The sequence below is a fragment of the Myxocyprinus asiaticus genome, chromosome 13, assembly GCF_019703515.2.
Source record: "Myxocyprinus asiaticus isolate MX2 ecotype Aquarium Trade chromosome 13, UBuf_Myxa_2, whole genome shotgun sequence".
Taxonomy (NCBI): domain Eukaryota; kingdom Metazoa; phylum Chordata; class Actinopteri; order Cypriniformes; family Catostomidae; genus Myxocyprinus; species Myxocyprinus asiaticus.
The window spans coordinates 31390967-31413643 of record NC_059356.1 but is presented as its reverse complement, the minus strand read 5'-3'; the positions used below and the strand labels follow the sequence as shown (position 1 = coordinate 31413643).

Sequence of the window (22677 nt, the reverse complement as noted above, 5' to 3'; positions counted from 1 at the left end):
ATGTCATAATAACGACTGCCGAACTCAGACATAAGAGCTTCCTAGGTGCACTTGAAGGCAGCATGAGTGTACATGATTTTTTAAAAAATTCTAAATTGCTATTTTTTAATTTTATTTTTTTAAGGTAAAAATGTACATAAACAGAAAAAAATACTGATGAGTGAACCTTTAAAGTTGAAGTGTGTAATTTCTGTGCCACTAGTTTCACCAAATGGAATTCAAAAACAATGCTTGTTTATTATCAAAAGGTTTTCTGAAAACTTCTGCTGTCAAGAAACAGATTGTCCCACACTCAGTGCGCACCAAAAAATACTTTAGCTTTAAGAATCAACCACTGAACAAATATTTTCGGCCTACCACTAATCTGAATATCAGGAAGGACGTATTCCCCTCACTGTCTATGTGCTTACGGACCTTCCCGTCAGAATATACCTAGAGCTTTTAGCTGGAACTGGCAAAAGCTATGACAGTGGCAAGAGTTACTCTTTGAAGATGACTAACTATAATGTCACTCATTAATTAATGTCATCAGCAAATCCCTTTCATCCACTGATGATTGGTCTTGGGCTTTCTCTCTCTCTCTCTCTCTCTCTCTCTCTCTCTCTCTCTCTCTCTCTCTCTCTCTCTCTCTCTCTCTCTCTCTCTCTCTCTCTCTCTCTCTCTCTCTGTCTTTGGCCAGTATTTTGGCCTCTTTAGCAGTTTCCTCTTCCTGACCATCTGCTGCATGCAGGGTTCTCATCTCCTCTCCTCACTGGCACAAGGAACGGGTTCGAGCAGTTACCATGGAAACAAAACACCATTGTCACCAATAAAGTTATCCTAGAATACCACACACATATGCTCATAATGTGAGTGATTGTGCCACAGTAAGTAGGAAAAGCCTGGATTTACCACAGATTCATGGAGTATAATATGCTTTCCCATGCTGAGAGGGAAAAGAGGAATTGTCATTAGACAGACACCCAAGAACAACTAATGTCAACAGAAGAATGGAGACATTATTTGAAATACATGATATCAGTGTGCTACAAAACATGGCATGCCATGTACGGTATTGCATATGCAGCCAAGAAATTACTTAACAGGTTCTGTGTTAAAGGTTATTGTGAACCTGAGTATGTTACAGTTTATGGAAAAGAAAATGAGAAAGGACAAGAGAGGAGAAAAACAAATGCAAAGGTGCAGATGCTTAACAACTGAATAACATTATCTCATTTTTTCATCTACGTATTTCTGAATGCACATTCCGACAACCTTCATTTAAATTGATTAAATTACAGAAATTAATAAAATGTCATGCTCATTTGGTGGACATGGCACTACAATAAATAAATTAGTAATTGTATACTGCATTAAATCAATCAGAAATGTATATCTCACCAGTTTTAATGACTCAGAAACCTTTTGGAAACACAAATAATATAACTTTACCATGTCTTTCAGAGCATGATGAGGGTCAGTAAAAGAACAGCATTACAAATACACTGTATGTACATATCTGTGGATTAGAATGGGAGAACAATTAGGATAAAATATTTAATATATTTATAATGTTATACAGTATATTATACAGTATTTTAATGATTTAGAGGACCAGTAATGCTTTTATAAGTATGGTGAAGTCTCCTGATCAAAATAAATCTATTAATTCTGATGAAAAGTAAAGCAGTGCAATTTTGAGTTGTCTCTGTTGCATCACTTGTTGCATCATGAGTTGTGTTCTGATAAACAGAGAGTTCTGAAATTACTGACAGTGCAGAGAACCTGTTTATGAGCAAAACCGAGAACACTCTGATGTATTAGAATGGGTAATTCCGTAATGGTATGTGCAAGTGTGTGAAGTTGAACATCTGTCTGTATGAAAGGGCAAAAGGCACCCCCTGGATAAAATCTCACCCATAAACCAATGGCTCTGAAACAGAATTGTGTTAATGTGCTATGTTAAGTTGTGAGATGTGGTGATTCTGACAGGCTTTCATTTGCAGATGCAAACAGATAATCTGGAAAGAGGTGTAAATACATTGAAATGTTAAAGAGATAATATCTCAATTAGGTATGAAAACTACATATCCATTTTTTCTTACACAACGCTGATTGTACCCTGAAAGCTTAAATATTCATTTCAAGATTAGACTGAAGTTAATCCCCTTTAATTTCAAAAGCTTTGAATGTCAAGGTTATGGGAAATGAAAAGCATTTTTTTGCTTTTTCTGGAATTAACAAAAAATTTACCGCAAAATAATGATACATAATTATAAAATCACTGTCATCCAAGCAACAAATGGCAGTTATACTGTATGGCTTTATTCAGTGCTGAAACTAGAAAAGACAAGACCCAGAGCAGCACATTAACAGTTCCCAACCATCTTTGCCTCTTTGCGTGCTGAAAAAAAGTGTAATAATGTGGCAGTGTTATCATAGACCTTATCTTAGAATCAAGAAGCACATCACCTCCTGATGAGCTATCAGAAGTGATAAACTTCACACAAACCTAGAAACTTCATTTAAAGTAAGCATACAGATCTTTAGCATTCCTGATTCCAGTACACCCACTATGATGAAGTTGATAAAAATAAGTAGCAATATTTAGCAATTTTGTATTGTATACTTTGTGTACTTACTAGGCGTGGGATCGATGCCTTTTTTACTCATCAATAATTGACATTTTTTTCCCATGATTATCTATATCACCATATTTTCAGATATAAATAGTCTACTCATTGCTACAACAAACCCTTAAATGGAGAGTTCACCCAAAAACGAAAATTCTCTTATCATTTACTCACCCTCATGCCATACCAAATGTGTATGTCTTTCTGTCTTCAGCAGAACACAAACGAAGATTTTTTTAAAATATCTCCGCTCAGTAGGCCCATACAGTGCAGGTGAATGGTGATCAGACATTTGTAGCTCCTAAAATCACATAAAGGAAGCATAAAAGTAATCCATATTACTCCAGTGTTAAAATCCATGTCATCAGAAGTAGTATAATAGATGAGGGAGTGAAACAGGACAATACTTAAGTCCTTTTTACTCTAAATCTCCACTTTAACTTTCACTGTCAGATGTGAAAGTGAAACTAATCAGGCACCACATGTGACTTTCATATGTAAAAGTGAAGGTGAAAGTGTAGATTTACAGAAAAAAAGGACCCGCATTTTGATCTGTTTCTCAACCACTCCTATTATATCACTTCTAAATATATGGATTTAACCCCTGGAGTCTTATGGATTACTTCTCTGTTTCCTTTATTTTGGAGCCACAAAGGTTCACTTGCATTGTGAGGACCTACAAATCTGAAATATTCTTCTAGAAATCTTTGTTTGTGTTCTGCTGAAGAAAGAAAGTTATACACATGGCATTAGGGTACTCACCAATGATGAGAGAATGTTCATTTTTGGGTGAACTATCCCTTTAAATCTACTGCAAAGGCTTACCACTATTTGGCAGAAGCTCGTGAGGGGCAGTCGTTAATAAGAGCGATGCCCTCCGCCTTCTCAAGCTGCGTACGCACAGTGGTCTTTGTTTCTTCATACATATTTCTCAACACATTGTTAATAAAGTATGAGTGGCAATGTTAACAAACTCTAGTTTCATTTCCTCTAATATGTTTCTAAAAGGGACCTTCCACAATGTTAAGCTGTTGTATATCTCCAACTATAAACTTAGCTACACAATTTGTTAGCTTCTTGGTCTGTGACGAATCAATTGAGAATTATTTTACAAGGATTTAAAGCTTCCACAATTGTATGATGTACCTGTTTACTGCCTTTCACTGTCCATCCCTGCCATTCGCCATGATTTCTGTTCTTGCAGTTCCCGGAGTATGGCAATTCTGCATTGCACTTTTTAAACACTGTTTTTGTGTCCAGGTATTGGTCAGCTCCATCAACCCAGAATCCAAAATGACTTCAAACTTTGCTTCTTTTGCCATTACCCCAAAACTCACCCATGTTTTATCTGCCACAACTTTACCTACATTGAAAAAAAAAAAGTGAAACACAGGCTGGACAAATGTAGGGGTGACAAAGGTGATGATTACTTAGTATTAAGTACAGTAAATGTTATCACTACCTTGTAGTCTCCCAAAGCTATTATGCCAGAGGACATTAAATGGAAGGGCAACTGACAGTGAATTGTAAAGCACACAAATTAGGCTTCTAATTTAAATGTCAGCTAATGTTAATATATTGATGCCTCAAAAACATATCAAGAAAATAACATGTCAATCAATAATCGATGTATCAATATTTGATAACATTCCTTGTACTTTTAGCACAAATTAAAGATCAATGGGCTTTATTCACGAAAAACAAGAAGAACACATTTCTGTGTATGCCTTAATCATTCATAAATCCATTTGTGCATTCATTGTCCCAAAGAATTGAATGCAACAATTTACGTGAGAATGATTTTATGCACAGTATAATTTATACAGACATTATTCTGCTCATGTTTCATGAATAAGGCCTGATGCTATGGCATGCAAATGCAAAGTGTTGAAACCACTCACAGTTATAGACACTGTCTTACATGTGTTGTGTGCAGTTTTCTTGTATTTAGTCTTCAATTTTTATATTGCACTCATAGTTAAAAAGCAATTGACAAGTACATCAGATGCATATACTGTAGATGAAAAAAAATATCATTCATCATTCTGGCAATTAAAGGTGTACTCAGTGATTTATTTACTCAATAAAAAAGTTTAAGTCCTAAAGAAATTAATAGTAATTTTGAAACATGCTGTATGTATGAAATTATGGCCACTCACATGAGAAAATATTCCAGTCATATTTTATTCAACCTTATAAAAGCTGTTTTATTCTACATGGAGAGGGTCCCCCTCATGGGGGCTGCCATGATAGGATCACATGACCGGCTGAACACTGTTCGCTTAATCTCAGTAATCACCCTGTTATTGGACATTTTTACTCATGGATTAAACAATTCATGGCTGACTGTGAGTAGTAAATTTCTACAATGGCATCTGTAACTAAAAACTATTGTTTTTCTATGATGCTGCATCCAGACCCCTAGGTGTTATGTGTAATCCTAAAATCGCATTAATAAACCCATGATATTATTTCTTGTCATTATGAATTTCAATCTCTCCAAGGATCTTTGCTTAGGACCTGTTTAAGTGACCAGCAAACAATGGCATCTGTTTATAGCAGTTTTGTACAGTAATTGTAAAACAGACGGTCAGGATACAGCAGCGGAATCCCATACAGTTCTGTTTTCTGACCTGTCTGAGGTCAAATTCTGTGTTCTGTCAGGAAGCTTAATTTAATATTATTATTATTGACAGAGAAGGAAAGACATTTGTCCTTAAAAGCTTAAACTTAGTCAAGATTTACAACAAACACATGATGTAAATTACTGTATTTTCATGTCGGAGCGTTGCATGTGGCTTGAGGTCTTGGCCTGGTTCCTGCAGGTGCATAAAGGTCACACCTAAAGGTCTGAGAAACTTACACACCTGACCTGCAGGGGCGGATGTGCCACCGCAAACTGATCACTGTACCAGGCTCAGCCACCCCTGTGAAAAACTCCTGCCTCCGACCATGTTGACATGGTGCACAATATTATCAGAGCATAAACCAGCTTTATCAGAATGTATGTGCTTTAATAGCATATGTATAACTTTAGAATAGATACAAACACTCTTATATGAGGAGAGAGAGAGAGAGAGAGAGAGAGAGAGAGAGAGAGAGAGAGAGAGAGAGAGAGAGAGAGAGAGAGAGAGTGGTTGAAGGCTGGGTTTCCTGTCACATGCATACATTGCCACTCTAGCAGAACTGCATGAGTTGCATGTTCCTTCTCTCTAGGTGCAAACGCTAGAAATAGGCAGACACAACTGACGTAGACTGACGGGCTTATTTTCACATTTTTAACAGCAAAACGATGAAATTGTGTTAACAGTCAGTCGCATGAAACAAAGCATAGAAAAGCCTATACGAAACTTTTAATATACTGCCAAAATCATCTCTAATCATTTGAGAGTTCTAATACTCGCGTTCTAATTGGAATCAAAAGGGGCGGAGTCAACGGTTCCGCTCGCTCTTGTGGGTGGCTTCATGCAGCGCTTCAGCAGCAAGTGTACGCGTGCAGATGTAGAAGTTGAGTAGTGGGTGATTCGCGAGGCGCCGTGAGGGGTGACCGTTCTTCTGCAGGAGGTTTGTCCTTTCTAAGACAACGGTAAAGTAATATGGTTTGTCTTTCGTTTTTATGGTATGAGAGCCTGAAATTTGCCAGCACCAAAAATAGCCTTGTGTGAAATTGTTTGCCAGTTGCAACACTTTGCATAGTACTGTTGGCTTTAACTGCGATTGGGTGCGCACTGAGAATCACTGAGATGCTCAAGATGGGCTCACTTGAATGAATTTATATTTCTTATTATCCTAAAAACTTTTGATCTGATGGATTATGCTTCAATCATTAAAATTAGATTTGTAGACACAAATTGTGCCTATGTGTGAATTTCTTAATAAAACAAAAATTTGCATTCATTTTTTAATGGATGATTTGGACTGCAAAGTGAAGAAAAAGTAGCTAACAGATGCCCAACATGAGAACTTCTTCAATACTGTTTAAGTCCTATCCCAGGTGCAGAGCTATAATATATAGCTATAATATATTTTATTTTATTTTTTTATTTGTTTAGCATTTTTATTATTATTATTATTATTTATTTATTTATTTTGGTCACTAAATTATTTCCATAATTCCCAAATCGAAGTATATACTTCAGTGTCTGTTATTTCATAGTTTTGATGACTTAACTATTATTTTAAAATGAGGGAAATGGTTGGCTATATATAATCACAAAGAATGAGCTGGTGTGTCCAAACCCTTAACTGGTAGTGTGTGTATACAGTAGATGTAGATATGTAAATATATAGGCTTTATAGAATAGATGTAGAATATATATATCTTAACAGGGGTCCTTCCCCAATTTAATCTGTTTCACATTTCCCTATTTCTAAAAATCAAGAGTTGTTGCTATCCTAATATCAACCTTTAAATCCCATCCAAATGACATACTTACTCAATGTTCAGTTGAATAAGTCAAGGCCGTGCTTGCAAGCCAAAGCATACATGTGTATTTGCCGGGTGTAAAACCACTGGGCCTCTGTAAAATAACACATTGCACAAAAAAACACTAAGAGATAGTCTGTCGAGGGAATGAGACTAAAGTTCAGTGTTTATTCATGAAATTCATGAAATCAACTTCTCCTGTCACACCATTCAAATCAGCTTTCATCCTTAAAATGGCATTTTGTTTATCTTCCTCATAATGCCTGTGGGTTAATTTGGTCATGCAGTTTGCATGTACTCAGATGCCTGTGTTTGAAGGCATTGATTTCATTTACACTAAGGCCTAATCATATTTTCAATTGTTTTTGAGCCATAATCTTGAGGATAATACAGATACTGGGAGATTGCTTGCTGCACAGGCCAGATGAAGTGTGCCAATTTCAACAGCAATCTTGACTGTTAGCTTTTCATTTGAGCAGCAACATAACAGAAGTATTTAAAATAATATTTGGCCCTTTGATAAAGGTTGAAATATGAATTAGCTTTAATTAAAGTAGCAGTGCCACATTTTTGCTATCCAGGCACTGAGGATAACAGTACTATTATGTCCTTCTCAGTCATTCTCAGTCTTTGCCGTCACACAGTTTTGCTCCCCGTCTCCGTTCAGAGCCGATTTCTTTGTAGTCTATACATCGTTCATTGTATTCTATCTCTAAACTTTCTCTCCCTCAGTTAAATGAATCCACAAAACAGAAATGCTATCCTCATCACAAATTTCACAAATTGCATGTCACTGGACAGAGAATGGACAGTGTAACATATGAATTTTTTTTTAATTGTTATGGGTGTCACATTTTTGTACTCCATTTAGGGGTCGTTTAAACGACAACATTTTCAACTAAAAACGGAAAACTTTCTATGCGTTTTGGCTGTTCGTTTACACGACAACGGCGTTTTGGGGCCTGAAAACGCAAACTTTTGAAAACGGGATTCAAAGTGCAAGTTTTTGAAAATGATGCCATTATCATCTCCATGTAAATATAAAAAAACGTGAATTTGTGAAAAGTATGACTTCATGCGCACGCGTATTACATGTTCAGTCTATAGGCATGCACGCAAGTACTTCAAAACAACGCGCGAGACATTCAAAACTACAATGGCGGACTACAAGACTGTGTTTGTGCTGCTCAAGATTTTGAGTTTATTGACGCTTCTCCAGCAAAGTAATTGTAGCAATAAAGCAACCTCATCGTCCGTCCAGACAAAATTGCTCGATGCTTTTGCCATCTTCATTGTTTGTATTCACTGGCCTGGCATGCATAATACAGCCTTTTTAGTCATTTTCACGGATCCGTGTGAATGGGGATCCGTTCTGACAGCGTTGTCGTCTGTACGCAAAACTTTTCAAAAATGCAAAGGAAAAACTTTTTCGTTTTTAGTGCATCGTTGTCATATAAATGTACCCTTAATGTGAAATTGTTGCTTTTTGAATATGCGTCATTTGGTCCCCTCTGTCGCTGCCTGTGAGCACCCTGCTGTACGACAGGAGTTTCTGTTTAGGAAAAGATAACTGAGCACTGTATAAGTGACAGAGCACATTACCATGACTGAGAGATCAGCTCTCACACCTAAACGCTGCTCATCTGAGAAATATTTTTTCATAAGGGGAGAGGGAGGGAAGGAGGGCTGGGCTTTGGTTCAGTGTAATCTAGAGGTGGCAAATTGAAATGGATGTCATTGAAGGCATTTGCAAGTATAAAGACATGGTATGAGATTCAGTTTATTATGAGTGGGACAAAAAATATCTAATCCAAGTGGCATGATGAGATTGCGCCTGCACTGCATTGAAATAATGCACAGTATGTGATTAATAAAATATACGTCATATACATGAATATACATCAGCCAAGGGTCAAATATTAACCAGGCAAAAATGCCACCAGAAGTGACAAAAATTCCTCATGGAAATCAACAATTTCTTTGTTTGTTTGTTTTTTGTTATCTAACATTTGATACATTTCATATTGTTTTGTTCTTGGCCTATCTAGTAATAGGAGTACTGCCTTGACACTGTAGTGAACTGCAGAAGTGAGATATCCAACCTAGTTTCATAAAATGAGCATTAATATAACTACATTTTTGCAAACTGTGTTTTACGTGCCGCTTTCTACATTTCGCTGCAGTGTTCTGATGTGATGAACACTGTGCGTTTTATTCACTTTCACACAAATCACGAGTACAATGACTGATTGCAGTATGACTTATGATACAGTATAAACCCTTATTTTTCACCCTATTGCTCACACACTGCTATGTTATGATATCAAATCAATTTTAGTTTAACATATAATTTGAAAAACATTACGCTTGTATTACAGACCCACCTACATTTACACACTTATTTCAATGTGATAAGTTTGCGCGGTAGAGACCGAGGATGCACAAGCTGACATGTGAGACTAATAGAAGCAACACAAAATGGCATGGTTGCTTCATAAAATGTGTTTTTCATGTCACATTTGCTTTTAGGACACTACTGATCAGGTTTAGGTTAAAGTTTTAGGTGAGGAGGTTACATTTTACTCATTAAAACCTCCATCTAACATTCACCTTAAAAACCTTGACTGATTATGACACTATTCACTCACTTTTAGTGCACTTTGCTGGACATTTCACTGGGAAACTGCAACGAATCGTGTAATAAAGCACTTAAATTCGTTTTGTAAAAATTTTGCCATGGTCACGTTATTTTCATGATATCAGGCTGCAGATATATTTACTGTCTCAGAGGTGAGTGTTTTTGAATGTGCTATCTTATGAAACAATTAAAAAAAAATAGCTACTGTATGAAAACATTGAATGTGAAGAAAACACTCTGCAACTGCATAACCTGAATCAACGATTACATTAAAATGTATTGTGATGTTAGACAGCAGCTGTTAAACACAGTGACCAGCCAATTATTTAAAATGTAACCTAGTTTACTGTGTTATAATGTCTTGTGCATTATTTACAGCTACTTGTATTTAATGTTAATTTTAGAGGTAACAGCGATAATTGTTCAAATTGAGAATTTATTTAAAAAAATGTATGAATAAATGGACAAAATTGTTTCATAGGCAAGAAAAAAATACGTATATTGGCAAATATTGTTTAGTATAATTAGTTTCTGACACTGCATCAGTCAGCCCCATAATGGTTTGTACTGTCGCATGCATAAAAACACCTAATAATTATTTTATAATTTTTTTTATAATTGTATTTATTTATCACACATTATACATTTGCACATATACAGTGAAATTCTTTTTTTTTTTTTTTCACATATCCCAGCTAAGCTGGGGTCAGAGTGAATATTTCTCAACTATGAGACAATATCCAGCCTGATCTCATGTTGAACTCGTAGGGTATGTTATGATTTTGCCATCTAATTAACTTGTACGAACTAATACAAATTATTACGAGTTTGTCATTAGACTGTTGCAACATCACATGCAGTGATGCAGTGCTCTCTTGAATAATTTTAAGCAAAGGCTCTACTGCTGAGGATGAAGAAGACAGAATTTTAATTGATGCACAGCCATGTGTCACAAATGCAACTCGTGTTTTAATTAATTATTTATTGTTAGTGCTTTGGGACCATGTTATTGTATTGATCTGGATTTAGGTGACCCATTTATTAAGAGGCAATGAAATTCTAAACATGACTTGATTCTTTTATTATTTGTTGGTTTCGAACCAGGAATAAAAGATAGCACAGTAGCAAGGAATTTAAAGTACAGTTTTAATATTATGTCTAAGGGAACTAGCTAATCTGGGATATTTCTTGTGGCTTCAACTTTATTTAATGTAAATTTTAATATGTAAGGTGCTATTCAATTTATTATCTGAAAAATTAGGCTGTTTACTTTTGCAGATTTCCTGTTACAGTTTGCCAAAGTCAGGTATGAAAAGCTTGAGAAATACCAGAATAGAGTGCAGCAGTCGGGTTCCTGAAATAAAAATCCCATTCATTTTCTCCATAGAGACATTGATATTTAATGATATCATATAAAACTTTCAAGACAGCCCACCATCAGCTGCAAGGTTGTGCTGCAACAACTAATCAATAAAATCACATTGACAGAGTGCTGTTTGATGTGCTTGAGAGTTATTTCTCTCCAATGCATATCTTAAATTTTACTGGAATTTACTATATTTTATAATGCATAAACGTTATGAATTCAAAATGTAGCTAATCTGTGATATTTCTTGTGGCTTCAACTTAATTAACTGTAATATTTAATTTCCAGTACATAATATTTAAATTTTAATATGTAAGCTATTGAACTTATTATCATTGAAAAGTTAAAAGGCTGGGTTTACTTTTGCAAATTTCCTGTTTTTGTGAGTTAAAGTAACTTTTTTGTTTAGGGAGTAATTTGCTAATACCGCTGTACATTTTCACTCTCCCTCTTTCTCACTCTCTCGCTTTCTCTTGTACTCTCACCATCTCAAATGTAGGATGTGGACATGCATCATACTGTAGTAATTAAATACAATTGAATCTGCATTACCTCCTCTGCTCTTTGCATGGCTTTCTTAACCCCTGATCAGAAAGATGGAAATTATCCTGATTACCGGCATCCGTGCCTCTCTTCTTCACTTTGAAAAGCCCAATTCAGAGGAGAACAGAGAAGACTGTTATAAGTAATACAGTTTGTTTTTCAAGGAAGATCTATCTGATTATAAACATCCCCTGAAGGATAAACATCCCATGCAACCATTGCAAAGATGAAGGGAGAGTTTTGTTTATAACGGCCAGGGTTAAGGGAGTATATAATTCTCTTTCTTTAAATGCACATCCAATACAGATCTAAATCTCAGGTTCATAGAAAAACTCTTTCCCTATAGTATCTCCCTGTATATACAGTGCATCCGGAAAGTATTCACAGCGCTTCACTTTTTCCACATTTTGTTATGTTACAGCCTTATTCCAAAATGGATTAAATTCATTATTTTCCTCAAAATTCTACAAACAATACCCCATAATGACAATGTGAAAGAAGTTTGTTTGAAATCTTTGCAAATGTATTAAAAATAAAAAACGAAAAAAATCACATGTACATAAGTATTCACAGCCTTTGCCATGACACTCAAAATTGAGCTCAGGTGCATCCTGTTTCCACTGATCATCCTTGAGATGTTTCTACACCTTGATTGGAGTCCACCTGTGGTAAATTCAGTTGATTGGACATGAGTTGGAAAGGCACACACCTGTCTATATAAGGTCCCACAGTTAACAGTGCATGTCAGAGCACAAACCAAGCCATGAAGTCCAAGGAATTGTCTGTAGACCTCCGAAACAGGATTGTATCGAGGCATAGATCTGGGGAAGGGTACAGAAAAATTTCTGCAGCATTGAAGGTCCCAATGAGCACAGTGGCTCATCCGTAAATGGAAGAAGTTTGGAACCACCAGGACTCTTCCTAGAGCTGGCCACCCGGCCAAACTAAGCGATCGGGGGAGAAGGGCCTTAGTCAGGGAGGTGACCAAGAACCCGATGGTCACTCTGACAGAGCTCCAGCATTTCTCTGTGGAGAGAGGAGAACCTTCCAGAAGAACAACCATCTCTGCAGCACTCCACCAATCAGGCCTGTATGGTAGAGTGGCCAGATGGAAGCCACTCCTCAGTAAAAGGCACATGACAGCCTGCCTGGAGTTTGCCAAAAGGCATCTGAAGAACTCTCAGACCATGAGAAACAAAGATTGAACTCTTTGGCCTGAATGGCAAGCGTCATGTCTGGAGGAAACCAGGCACCGCTCATCACCTGGCCAATACCATCCCTACAGTGAAGCATGGTGGTGGCAGCATCATGCTGTGGGGATGTTTTTCAGTGGCAGGAACTGGGAGACTAGTCAGGATCGAGGGAAAGATGAATGCAGCAATGTACAGAGACATCCTTGATGAAAACCTGCTCCAGAGCGCTCTGGACCTCAGACTGGGGCGAAGGTTCATCTTCCAACAGGACAACAACCCTAAGCACACAGCCAAGATAACAAAGGAGTGGCTCCGGGACAACTCTGTGAATGTCCTTGAGTGGCCCAGCCAGAGCCCAGACTTGAACCCGATTGAACATCTCTGGAGAGATCTGAAAATGGCTGTGCACTGACGCTCCCCATCCAACCTGATGGAGCTTGAGAGGTCCTGCAAAGAAGAATGGGAGAAACTGTCCAAAAACAGATGTGCCAAGCTTGTAGCATCATACTCAAAAAGACTTAAGGCTGTAATTGGTGCCAAAGGTGCTTCAACAAAGTATTGAGCAAAGGCTGTGAATACTTATGTACATGTGATTTTTTTTCTTTCGTTTTTTTTTTATTTTATTTTTTTATTTTTATAAATTTGCAAAGATTTCAAACAAACTTCTTTCACATTGTCATTATGGGGTATTGTTTGTAGAATTTTGAGGAAAATAATGAATTTAATCCATTTTGGAATAAGGCTGTAACATAACAAAATGTGGAAAAAGTGAAGCGCTGTGAATACTTTCTGGATGTACTGTACATGTATATATTCTGGGTTAACATCAGTCTTCAGGCTGCTTGCCTCTCAATCCATTTTGCTTAGTTTATTTAAATCTACAATTGTCTCTTCTTTAGGTGAAGCTGTGATGGCCTCTTAAAACTAGTTAAACAAGTTTCTCAACATCATTAGATCACAGAGAGCATGTTAAATTAAGTCTTACCACTTCATTCATTATTATCGACCAACACAGTAACTGGCTTGTTCCAGCTAATTTTTTTTCATTGTCCCATAATAGTCTGCTTTTGGACTACATGAGGTCATGCCGGAAATCTTAATTAGAACTACATGGCCTTTCTTCAAAGGAACCTGCTCCACTTTTACAAAGACACATTTGCATTGCATAGATGCATGAGTAGCCAGCTAACCACAGCTACATGCTGTTGATCTGTGCATAACATAATCATCAGCAGGCCTTTGACCTCTGGTCTCTTATGGCTCTGAGGTTAACACATTTACTCTTTGTTTTCTGGTCTTTTCAGCACCTTGGTTTATCTAACCTGTAACATATCTCTTCCCTTTCTCTATCTCTTCCAAGCCTGTAGTCCCTTTCTTCCAATCAACCTCTCAGTATTTCATTATGGAGGCCAGGGGAAAATATGACTTTAATGGGACAGCAGAAGATGAGCTCAGCTTCCGGAAAGGAGACATTGTGAAAGTGAGTGACAGAGTACCCAAATACACATACAATTCAATACAGGTGTCTCAGTTTTATCTGAATATAGGCTTTAGGCTCTTTCACATGACTTGCATCAGGGCTTGAACACACTGCTCAATGCAAGCAAATATTGCAGAGTCTCATTGACTCATTAAATGTGGTTTCATTAATGACTCATCTTGAGATGGTCTTGGTGAAGTGAAATTAGTTCAGGAAATGAGGCACCATGAAAAAAAAGGCATTCAAAGTTGCTTCATAATGTTTGACAGTTTTTTAACATTTCTTGATTCTTTGCACTACAAAAGACCATGATCTACAATGATCATGTGTGGAAAATAAAAAACTTGCAAAGTTGGACCTGTCAAGCATTGCATACATCATGCAAATTGTCTGATATTCATTGGCTGTGCTTCAAAAAGCAAGCATCGAACAAAACTTGAAATTGTTTGAACTTTAAGAACCATGTTACTCTGTAGCTCATGCTTCAGTCCATAGGGTTTGATGCACTGGACAACACTGACATGAGTTATGTGAAAGACCCTATAATGTTCAGTCTGTATATGATTGTTATTGTTGTAAAAAATATAATAAACCACTGTTAGTTTATGTGTAATTGGAGAAGTTTGTCACAGAAAAATATCTCCAATAATACCAGATTCAATGTGTGTAATTCATTTTGACAAATGTTGCTCGTTACAGATTCTGGGATCTCAAGATGAATGGTTTAAGGCAGAGCTGCATGGTCATGAAGGCTATGTACCTAAAAACTATGTTGATAGGCAAATACCAAGGTGAGCTTACGTTTGTGATATTATTGGTTGTTTCCAAATAACTTGTGAACATGTACTAGTTAATGTAGTGGGGAATAATGTAGTAAATTAGATGGCACCGCAGATGGCTGCTTTGGTGTGGATCTCTCTAGCGTTTTTGTTACTTTTGTTTGTTTGTCATTTTTTTTGTCACTCTTTCCCAATAAGTTTCACTAGGGATGAACTGCTGAATATTCGGCAGAGCATACCTGATAATTTTTTGCCGGTCTTTGATTATTCAGACGTTTTATTAGACATTTTAGTTGGTGGTGCAGCGGTGCTCTACAAGCGATCCAAAAGATGCATGTGAGGGAAGCGAGCCAGCACGCTTGTGAAGTTTGGTCAACGCGGCTTTAGGACTCCGCTGCCGAGTATTCATCTGGCGAATGTCCGCTCCCTCACCAACAAAACGGACAAACTGCTTCTGCTCACTCAAACAAATAAGAACTTTTCTAACTCCGCTGCTCTGTGTTTAATGGAAACCTGGCAGAGTAAATCCATCCCGGACAGCGCATTACATCTGCAGGGATTTCAGCTGTTCAGAGCAGATCGCATCACGGAGTTATGGGGAAAACGAGTGGTGTTGGAACATGCTTTTACATCAATGAAAGTTGGTGTACAGATGTAACAGCATTGAAGAAGATATGCTGTCCTAATTTAGAAGTGCTCTTCATCAACTGTAAGCCTTTCTGCTCACCGCGGGAGTTTTCCTCATTTATTCTGGTGAGTGTTTATTCCCCGCCACAAACGTGCGTGAACGCAGTGTTGCAACAGCTGGCTGATCACATCACAGACACGGAGCAACAACACCCGTACTCTCTTATCATTATTCTGGGAGATTTTAATAAAGAAAACCTTACCTGTGAACTGCCAAAATACAAACATCACATCACATGCCCCACCAGAGAAATAAATATATTGGACCACTGTTACACAACTGTAAAGGATGCATATCGCTCTGTCCCATGTGCAGATTTAGGACTCTCTGATCACTGTCTGGTTCATCTTCTCCCGACCTACAAGCAGAAACTAAAATCAGCTAAGCCTGTAGTAAGGACTGTAAAGGGATGGACCAATGAAGCAGAGCTGTAATACAAGCCTGCTTTGACTGCACTGATTGGAGTGTTTATGAGGCTGCAGCCACAGACCTGGAGGAGCTCACAGATAATGTGACATATCAGTTTCTGTGAGGATATGTGCATCCCTACTAGGACATTTGTATCATTCATAATGATAAACCATGGTTTACAGGAAAACCCAGACAGCTTCGTCATGCCAAAGAGGATGCTTACAGAAGTGGGGATAAAACATTGTACAACCAGGCCAGGAACACACTTACTAAGGAAATCAATGTGGATAAAAGAAGTAAATAAATAATGTAAATACATATCTCATGTACATATGTAAATTCACATATTTAATTAAATAACTGTACATACCCCTACCTTGCACATACATTACCACTTGCACATGTTCATATGCCATTCTGTTATATGTCCTACTCTTATTTTGTTTTATATTCTGTGTGCACTTGTTTCTCCTATCACCCCAAAAAAAATCCCTTGTGTACGTGAGAACACTTGGCAATAAAGCTCATTCTGATTCTGATTCTGATTCTGAATAGTGAGTAGATGAAGAAAGGGGTTTGAATGACCTGCTTTAGCACATGTGTGTATTTGCATTCCCTCTGCAGCTGGTTCAAGGAGAATGCCAGTCGTAGTTCTGCTGAGGAGATGCTCATGTCCAAAGAGGTGGGGGCTTTCCTGATCCGTGGCAGCCAGAGTTCCCCTGGAGAATTCTCCATCTCAGTCAGGTACAAAAAGCTGGAGAAAAAAAACAGACTGGTTGCAGCGGTCAGGTTGTGGAATTAAAAATATAATTAACTGTCTCCATAAAGACATTGATTTTTAATTATATCATATAAACCTTTCTTCATTTATATATATATATACAGTATACAGCTCTTGAAAAAATTAAGAGACCACTGCAAAATTATCAGTTTCTCTGGATTTACTATTTATAGGTATGTGTTTGAGTAAAATGAATGTTTTTTTTTTAATTCTATTAAGTATTGACAACAATTTTCCAAATTGCAAATTAAAATATTGTCATTTAGAGCATTTATTTGCAGAAAATGATAACTGGTCAAATAACAAAAAGGTGCAGTGTTTTCAGACCTCGAATAATGCAAAGAAAACAAGTTCATATTAATTTTTAAATAACACAATTCTAATGTTTTAACTTAGGAAGAGTTCAGAAATCAATATTTGGTGGAATAACCCTGATTTTCAATCACAGCTTTCATGCGTCTTGGCATGATCTCTACCAGTCTTTCATATTGCTATTGGGTGACTTTATGCCACTCTTGGCACAAAAATTCAAGCAGCTCAGCTTTGTTTGATGGCTTGTGGCCAACCATCTTCCTCTTGGTCACATTACAGAGATTTTCAATGGGGTTCAGGTCTGGAGATTGTGCTGGCCATGACAGGGTCTTGATCCGGTGGTCCTCCATCTACACCTTGATTGACCTGGCAGTGTGGCATGGCGCATTGTCCAAAAACCACTCTGGAAAAACCAATCATCAGAGTTGGGGAACATTGTCAGAGCAGAAGGAAGCAAGTTTTCTTGGCTTGATTCATGCGTCCATCACAAAGATGAATCTGACCGATTACAGCCTTGCTGAAGCACCCCCAGATCATCACCGATCCTCCACCAAATTTCACAGTGGGTGCGAGACACTGTGGCTTGCAGACCTCTCCAGGTCTCCGTCTAACCAATAGACGAACAGTTGGAGGATCAGTGATGATTTGGGGGTGCTTCATCAAGGCTGAAATCAGGCAGATTCATCTTTGTGAAGGATGCATGAATCAAGCCATGTACAAGGTTATCCTGGAAGAAAACTTGCTTCCTTCTGCTCTGACAATGTTCCCCAACTCTGACGATTGGTTTTTTCAGCAGGACAATGCTATATGCCACACAGCCAGGTCAATCAAGGTGTGGATGGAGGACCTGGCTGGACAAGGTGTGGATGGATCTTAATCCGATGGTCCTTCATCCACACCTTGATTGACCAGTCCTGTTAACATAATGCGAATATTTCATCTGGCCATTATACTGACTCTCTTAGTGTGCTATTAACAGTTTATCCCAAAAATGGCCACGTCAGTCTTGTTGTCCCTCAAGCCATGAGGCTGAAATATCCTCATACCTCCCAGGGAGCTTTGCACCTGAGCCATATCTGCCCACACAGACTGAAACTGCCTATGGAAACACTCCATCAATAATACATCAGTAACATCCATCTTATTACAGCGGTCAGATAGTTCATTTGTTTCAGCCATCCTTACATAAATCACCTATAGGTTCTGAGATAGAAAGAGAGAGAGAGAGAGAGTTCCCTCTAGGGCAGAGAGTGGGTTGTGCAACTCTTTTGGGCTTTACTATATTCAGTGCAGTGAGCCAATTGTACAGTGCCTTGAGAAAGTATTCACCCTATTGAATTTTTAGAATTTATTCCTGTTTCACAGCCAATTAAAGATTAAATACTTATTAGTTTCAGTTAAGGGTTACAATTTTTAAGGCACTATAGTTACATTCATTATAAACAGAAGACAGTACAGTACATAATTCACAACATTTATTTTACTAATGGAATAAGCAGCACTCCATCTAAAGCTCAGGGCTTGTGATCAAAAGGTTGCCAGTTTGAGCCTTTTAAGGAATGACCCATGAATCATCACCATTGTGCCCTTGAGCAAGGCAAGTTGCTCCAGGGGTACCATTCCTTTATTAAGTCTATCGTAAGTCTCTTTAATTAAAAGCATCTGTTAACTGACTACTTAATTTTGCACACTGTGAGTGGTCTCTTTTTTGATAGTGGTCTGTCATATCTCCAAAGAAGACATTCAAATGAGTGTGGACAGTTATTGTTTGTTTTTCTCACATTGATTTATTTTTTTCTCCCTTCATTTTTTCCATTCTCACAGACATGAGTATGATGTACAGCATTTTAAAGTTATGAAGGATAATAAGGGCCATTACTACCTGTGGACAGAGAGGTTTACCTCCTTAAACAAGCTGGTGGAATACTACAAGACCTCTTCCATATCCAAGCAGAAGGAGATCTTCTTGAAGGATGAAAGCAGTGATGAGCCAAGAGCACCTCAACCAGTAAATAAACTCTAGATTTAAATCAATGAACACATTATATTTGCTGTTGATATTCCAGGTTATTTCTGTTTATACCAATTCTCATAACAAAAACTCATAAAGCCAAATCATAAAATTTCCTTTTTACCCCCAGCCTTCCTTAACTAACTATTACTGCTGCTCTCTCTGCTGTTTTATCAAGATACATCAAAACCTGAAGTGCTGTGGTGGAGATCTAATGTCACATTTATTGATTCACTATGAGCAGATTTTGTGTACAGGAGATGAATAAATATGTGGAGGATAATTCTCATTTTCAGTTAAAAAGTCAGCCAGAGGTTCGGCCTCCCCCAGGTGGAGGTTATGGCAGTCCCCAAACTACAACACAACACCGCAACACAACAGATCAGACTCACAACCAGAAGGTACCAGTAACATTTCCAAACACACCCACCTGCATACCTACAATCAAAATTCACCTTCAATTACAACTGTATTCACAATAATTAATATACAAACAAAGTAACACAAAAAGACTATATACAGTACGTTAACATAAGTTAATGTGTTCATGAACTAACAATGGACTATTACTTTATACTGCAATTATTAATCTTTCTTAATGGTCATTCAGATTACTGTTGTTTGTGCATGAATGAATGTTAACGTATACAACTTTTCATGTGAAAACAATTATGTAGAAATTAACCAAGATTCATAAATGCTGTTGAGTATTGTTCATTGTTAGTTCATGTTAAACTTGTTAAACTAATGTTAATGTATACAAACTTATTGTAAATTGTTACAAAAAACTGCATGCATGTAATATTAAAAAACCTTTTATATTACACGATAGTTAGTCTACTGTATAGTTGTTTCACATAAAAATGCAACTGGATCTCTGAAAAAAATTTAAATGTGTTTTTTCTCAGAGTAAGAGCAGAAGTGTTGAAGAGAAAGCGAACACTGTGGGTTACACAGGGAGGAACAGCCCAGTCCCTCGGAGAACCTCTGAAACGTTGCCTGCTCCGGTACAACACTGACAATTCTCACAAACACACACAGGGCTCTCATGGGTGTCACAAGTAACACATTTCAGTCTGGGTGCACTACTTCCTTAAATGGCTATTTTTACAAATGTTCTATTCACAAACAATTCATGGGCCCAGTTTAGATGAAATCCAGTCAATGTCTGTATGCTAATATTCTATCACTGACAGAATATCATAGGGAAGATGAGAGTAAAATTAAATAGACATTTTAAAAACGTTTTGAAGAATATTAGTACCTTGTACTGCACTGACACTTTGATGTGTGTGTCTGTGTCTCAGAGGTCCACCATACAAGTGAGAGCACTATATGACTTCACAGCAGAGGAAGATGATGAGTTGGGCTTCAATGCTGGTGACATCATAGAAGTACTGGACCGCTCGGATGCATCATGGTGGAAAGGACGATTGCGCGGCAGGACTGGTCTTTTTCCTGCCAATTACACAGATCAAATCTAATACGTTACCACTGCTCAGAGGTGAAAAAGCACTGTACCAAGATCATATTCATCATTCTCCTACCAAAAACCTGTCTATGGAATGGACAATATGTTTAAGACTGCCAGTTTTATGAAGTTATTCCAAAATAACTGAGAAGAAAAAACAGTACTCATGAAGGACTATGTTGGTTCTATACCTTACATACATAGCCTTGTGTTTTATTTCACAAATAAGATACAAAAAATTACTAGACTAGATCATTCCCCTTACATGTAAAATTTCCCAAATTACTACACCGTTTTCCTTGATATTAATTATACATTGCGCTAATACAATGACCCTTTTATCTCCTTGGCTATGTCAAAAAGTTTATTTTTGCTCATCAGGTAAACACAATAAATGAGAAAAGATTAACAGTGTTATGGGCCGTTCAGATCTAACGTGTTCTTGCACTAAAAAAAGTTGAGTGATCATGACCATGTGTCATCGTCTTGCCAGTCATGTACTTATTTTCCTTCCTGAAAAAAGCATCCAGTGGGATTTCAAAATTGGCTAAAAATGTCTGGGATTTGGACTTGTCTTCATATTGATGTGCTCTCTACAGTTAGAATGAGCATACATTCTGTGTATACCTTCTGCACATCCGTTTTTTACGTGTTTACATGTTCTTATGGTGTTTTTGTGATCTTATGTGAGCTGCAGAGCATGCACTCTTTCAAAATACTATTTTACACTCTCTCTCACTCTCTCGCTCGCCCTTCCACTCCCTTACTCTCTGCACACACTTTACAGTATGTGTGTGCGCACAAGAGAGATTGCCAGAAAAAAATCAATAATGTATGTACACTTTTAAAAGTAAGTTCCCCAACTCTACAAATGATTAAATAGAACGCCTTTATCATCAGACTCACGCTTAAAACGCATTGCAATTTTTAATGAAAATGTTGATAATATTGAGACAACATTATATATACTACGTATCAGAGAAAAAACGAATATGACTGATAAAAATAGACCATGATGGAAATCGGACAACTAAGTCCATCAAATATTTGTAGCGCAACCTCTCTATGTCACCTGTAAAGCTACAATTGCGCATAAATAGAAAAAAAAAAAAAAGAAAAAAGAAAATATGATGAACACAGGCCAGGCCATGTGAAGGGAGAAACAAGCCCTGTGTCTCTATTCACATACTATCCATACTAAATATTATGTGACAAGCACAAAACGTCAGCCAAAGGAGAGTTTGTCATAAAGACTTTATCTTTGAGGACATACACCTGGGCATAGCAGGTGTAGTACTATAAGTCGTAGTATTTTTTTAGCATATTATCTTTTTTCTGTTTTTGATTTATATTGTATTTTATGGCCATTATTCAATGTATTAATGCTACTATTCATTATATGGCATTTAGAAAACGGTGTTTCAAAGCTTTATACAGCGATACAATACACACGAATTCTGACCCATCCATGTTTTTCCATGTTTCCATTGGAAAACAATTGACATACAGCACAAAAGGGCGCAAAAACACGTCCGGTGCAATGGCCCCTTACAGCACCAAGCAAACATTTTTGGAAGAATTGAAATAAGTTTTGTAGTACAAAATGGCATTTGTCAAAACATGGCACAGGCAAACGAGGTATGATTATTGTGTTGATACGCAGGCTGGAAAATACGGCTAATATGACATCAGTAGTAGTAAAGGACTTGAATAAACATTCCCTTTCTGCTTTCAAATAAGAGTCAATTAAAAAAAAAAAAAAAAAAAAAAAAAAAAAATATATATATATATATATATATATATATATATATATATATATATATATATATATATATATATATGTGTGTGTGTGTGTGTGTGTGTATGTATATATATATATATATATATATATATATATATATATATATATATATATATATATATATATATATATATATATATATATATATATATATATATATATATA

General features: G+C 37.0%; 1 protein-coding gene across 2 annotated transcripts; it reads left to right on the top strand.

Moving 5' to 3' along the window:
- The first annotated feature begins 5811 nt into the window (after window positions 1-5811).
- LOC127450590 (GRB2-related adaptor protein 2-like) lies at window positions 5812-22489 on the top strand. Of its 2 annotated transcripts, none has more exons than XM_051714823.1 (8): window positions 5812-6176; window positions 14139-14258; window positions 14958-15049; window positions 16761-16880; window positions 19054-19237; window positions 19537-19641; window positions 20149-20247; window positions 20548-22489. In XM_051714823.1, exons 2-8 carry the CDS (start codon window positions 14181-14183, stop codon window positions 20722-20724), a joined length of 855 nt encoding a protein of 284 aa, XP_051570783.1. In that variant the 5' UTR covers window positions 5812-6176; window positions 14139-14180; the 3' UTR covers window positions 20725-22489. The 2 variants fall into 2 exon arrangements, with proteins under 2 accessions (XP_051570783.1, XP_051570782.1); XM_051714822.1 differs by having other exon boundaries at window positions 5813-6198.
- Window positions 22490-22677: the final 188 nt, after the last annotated feature.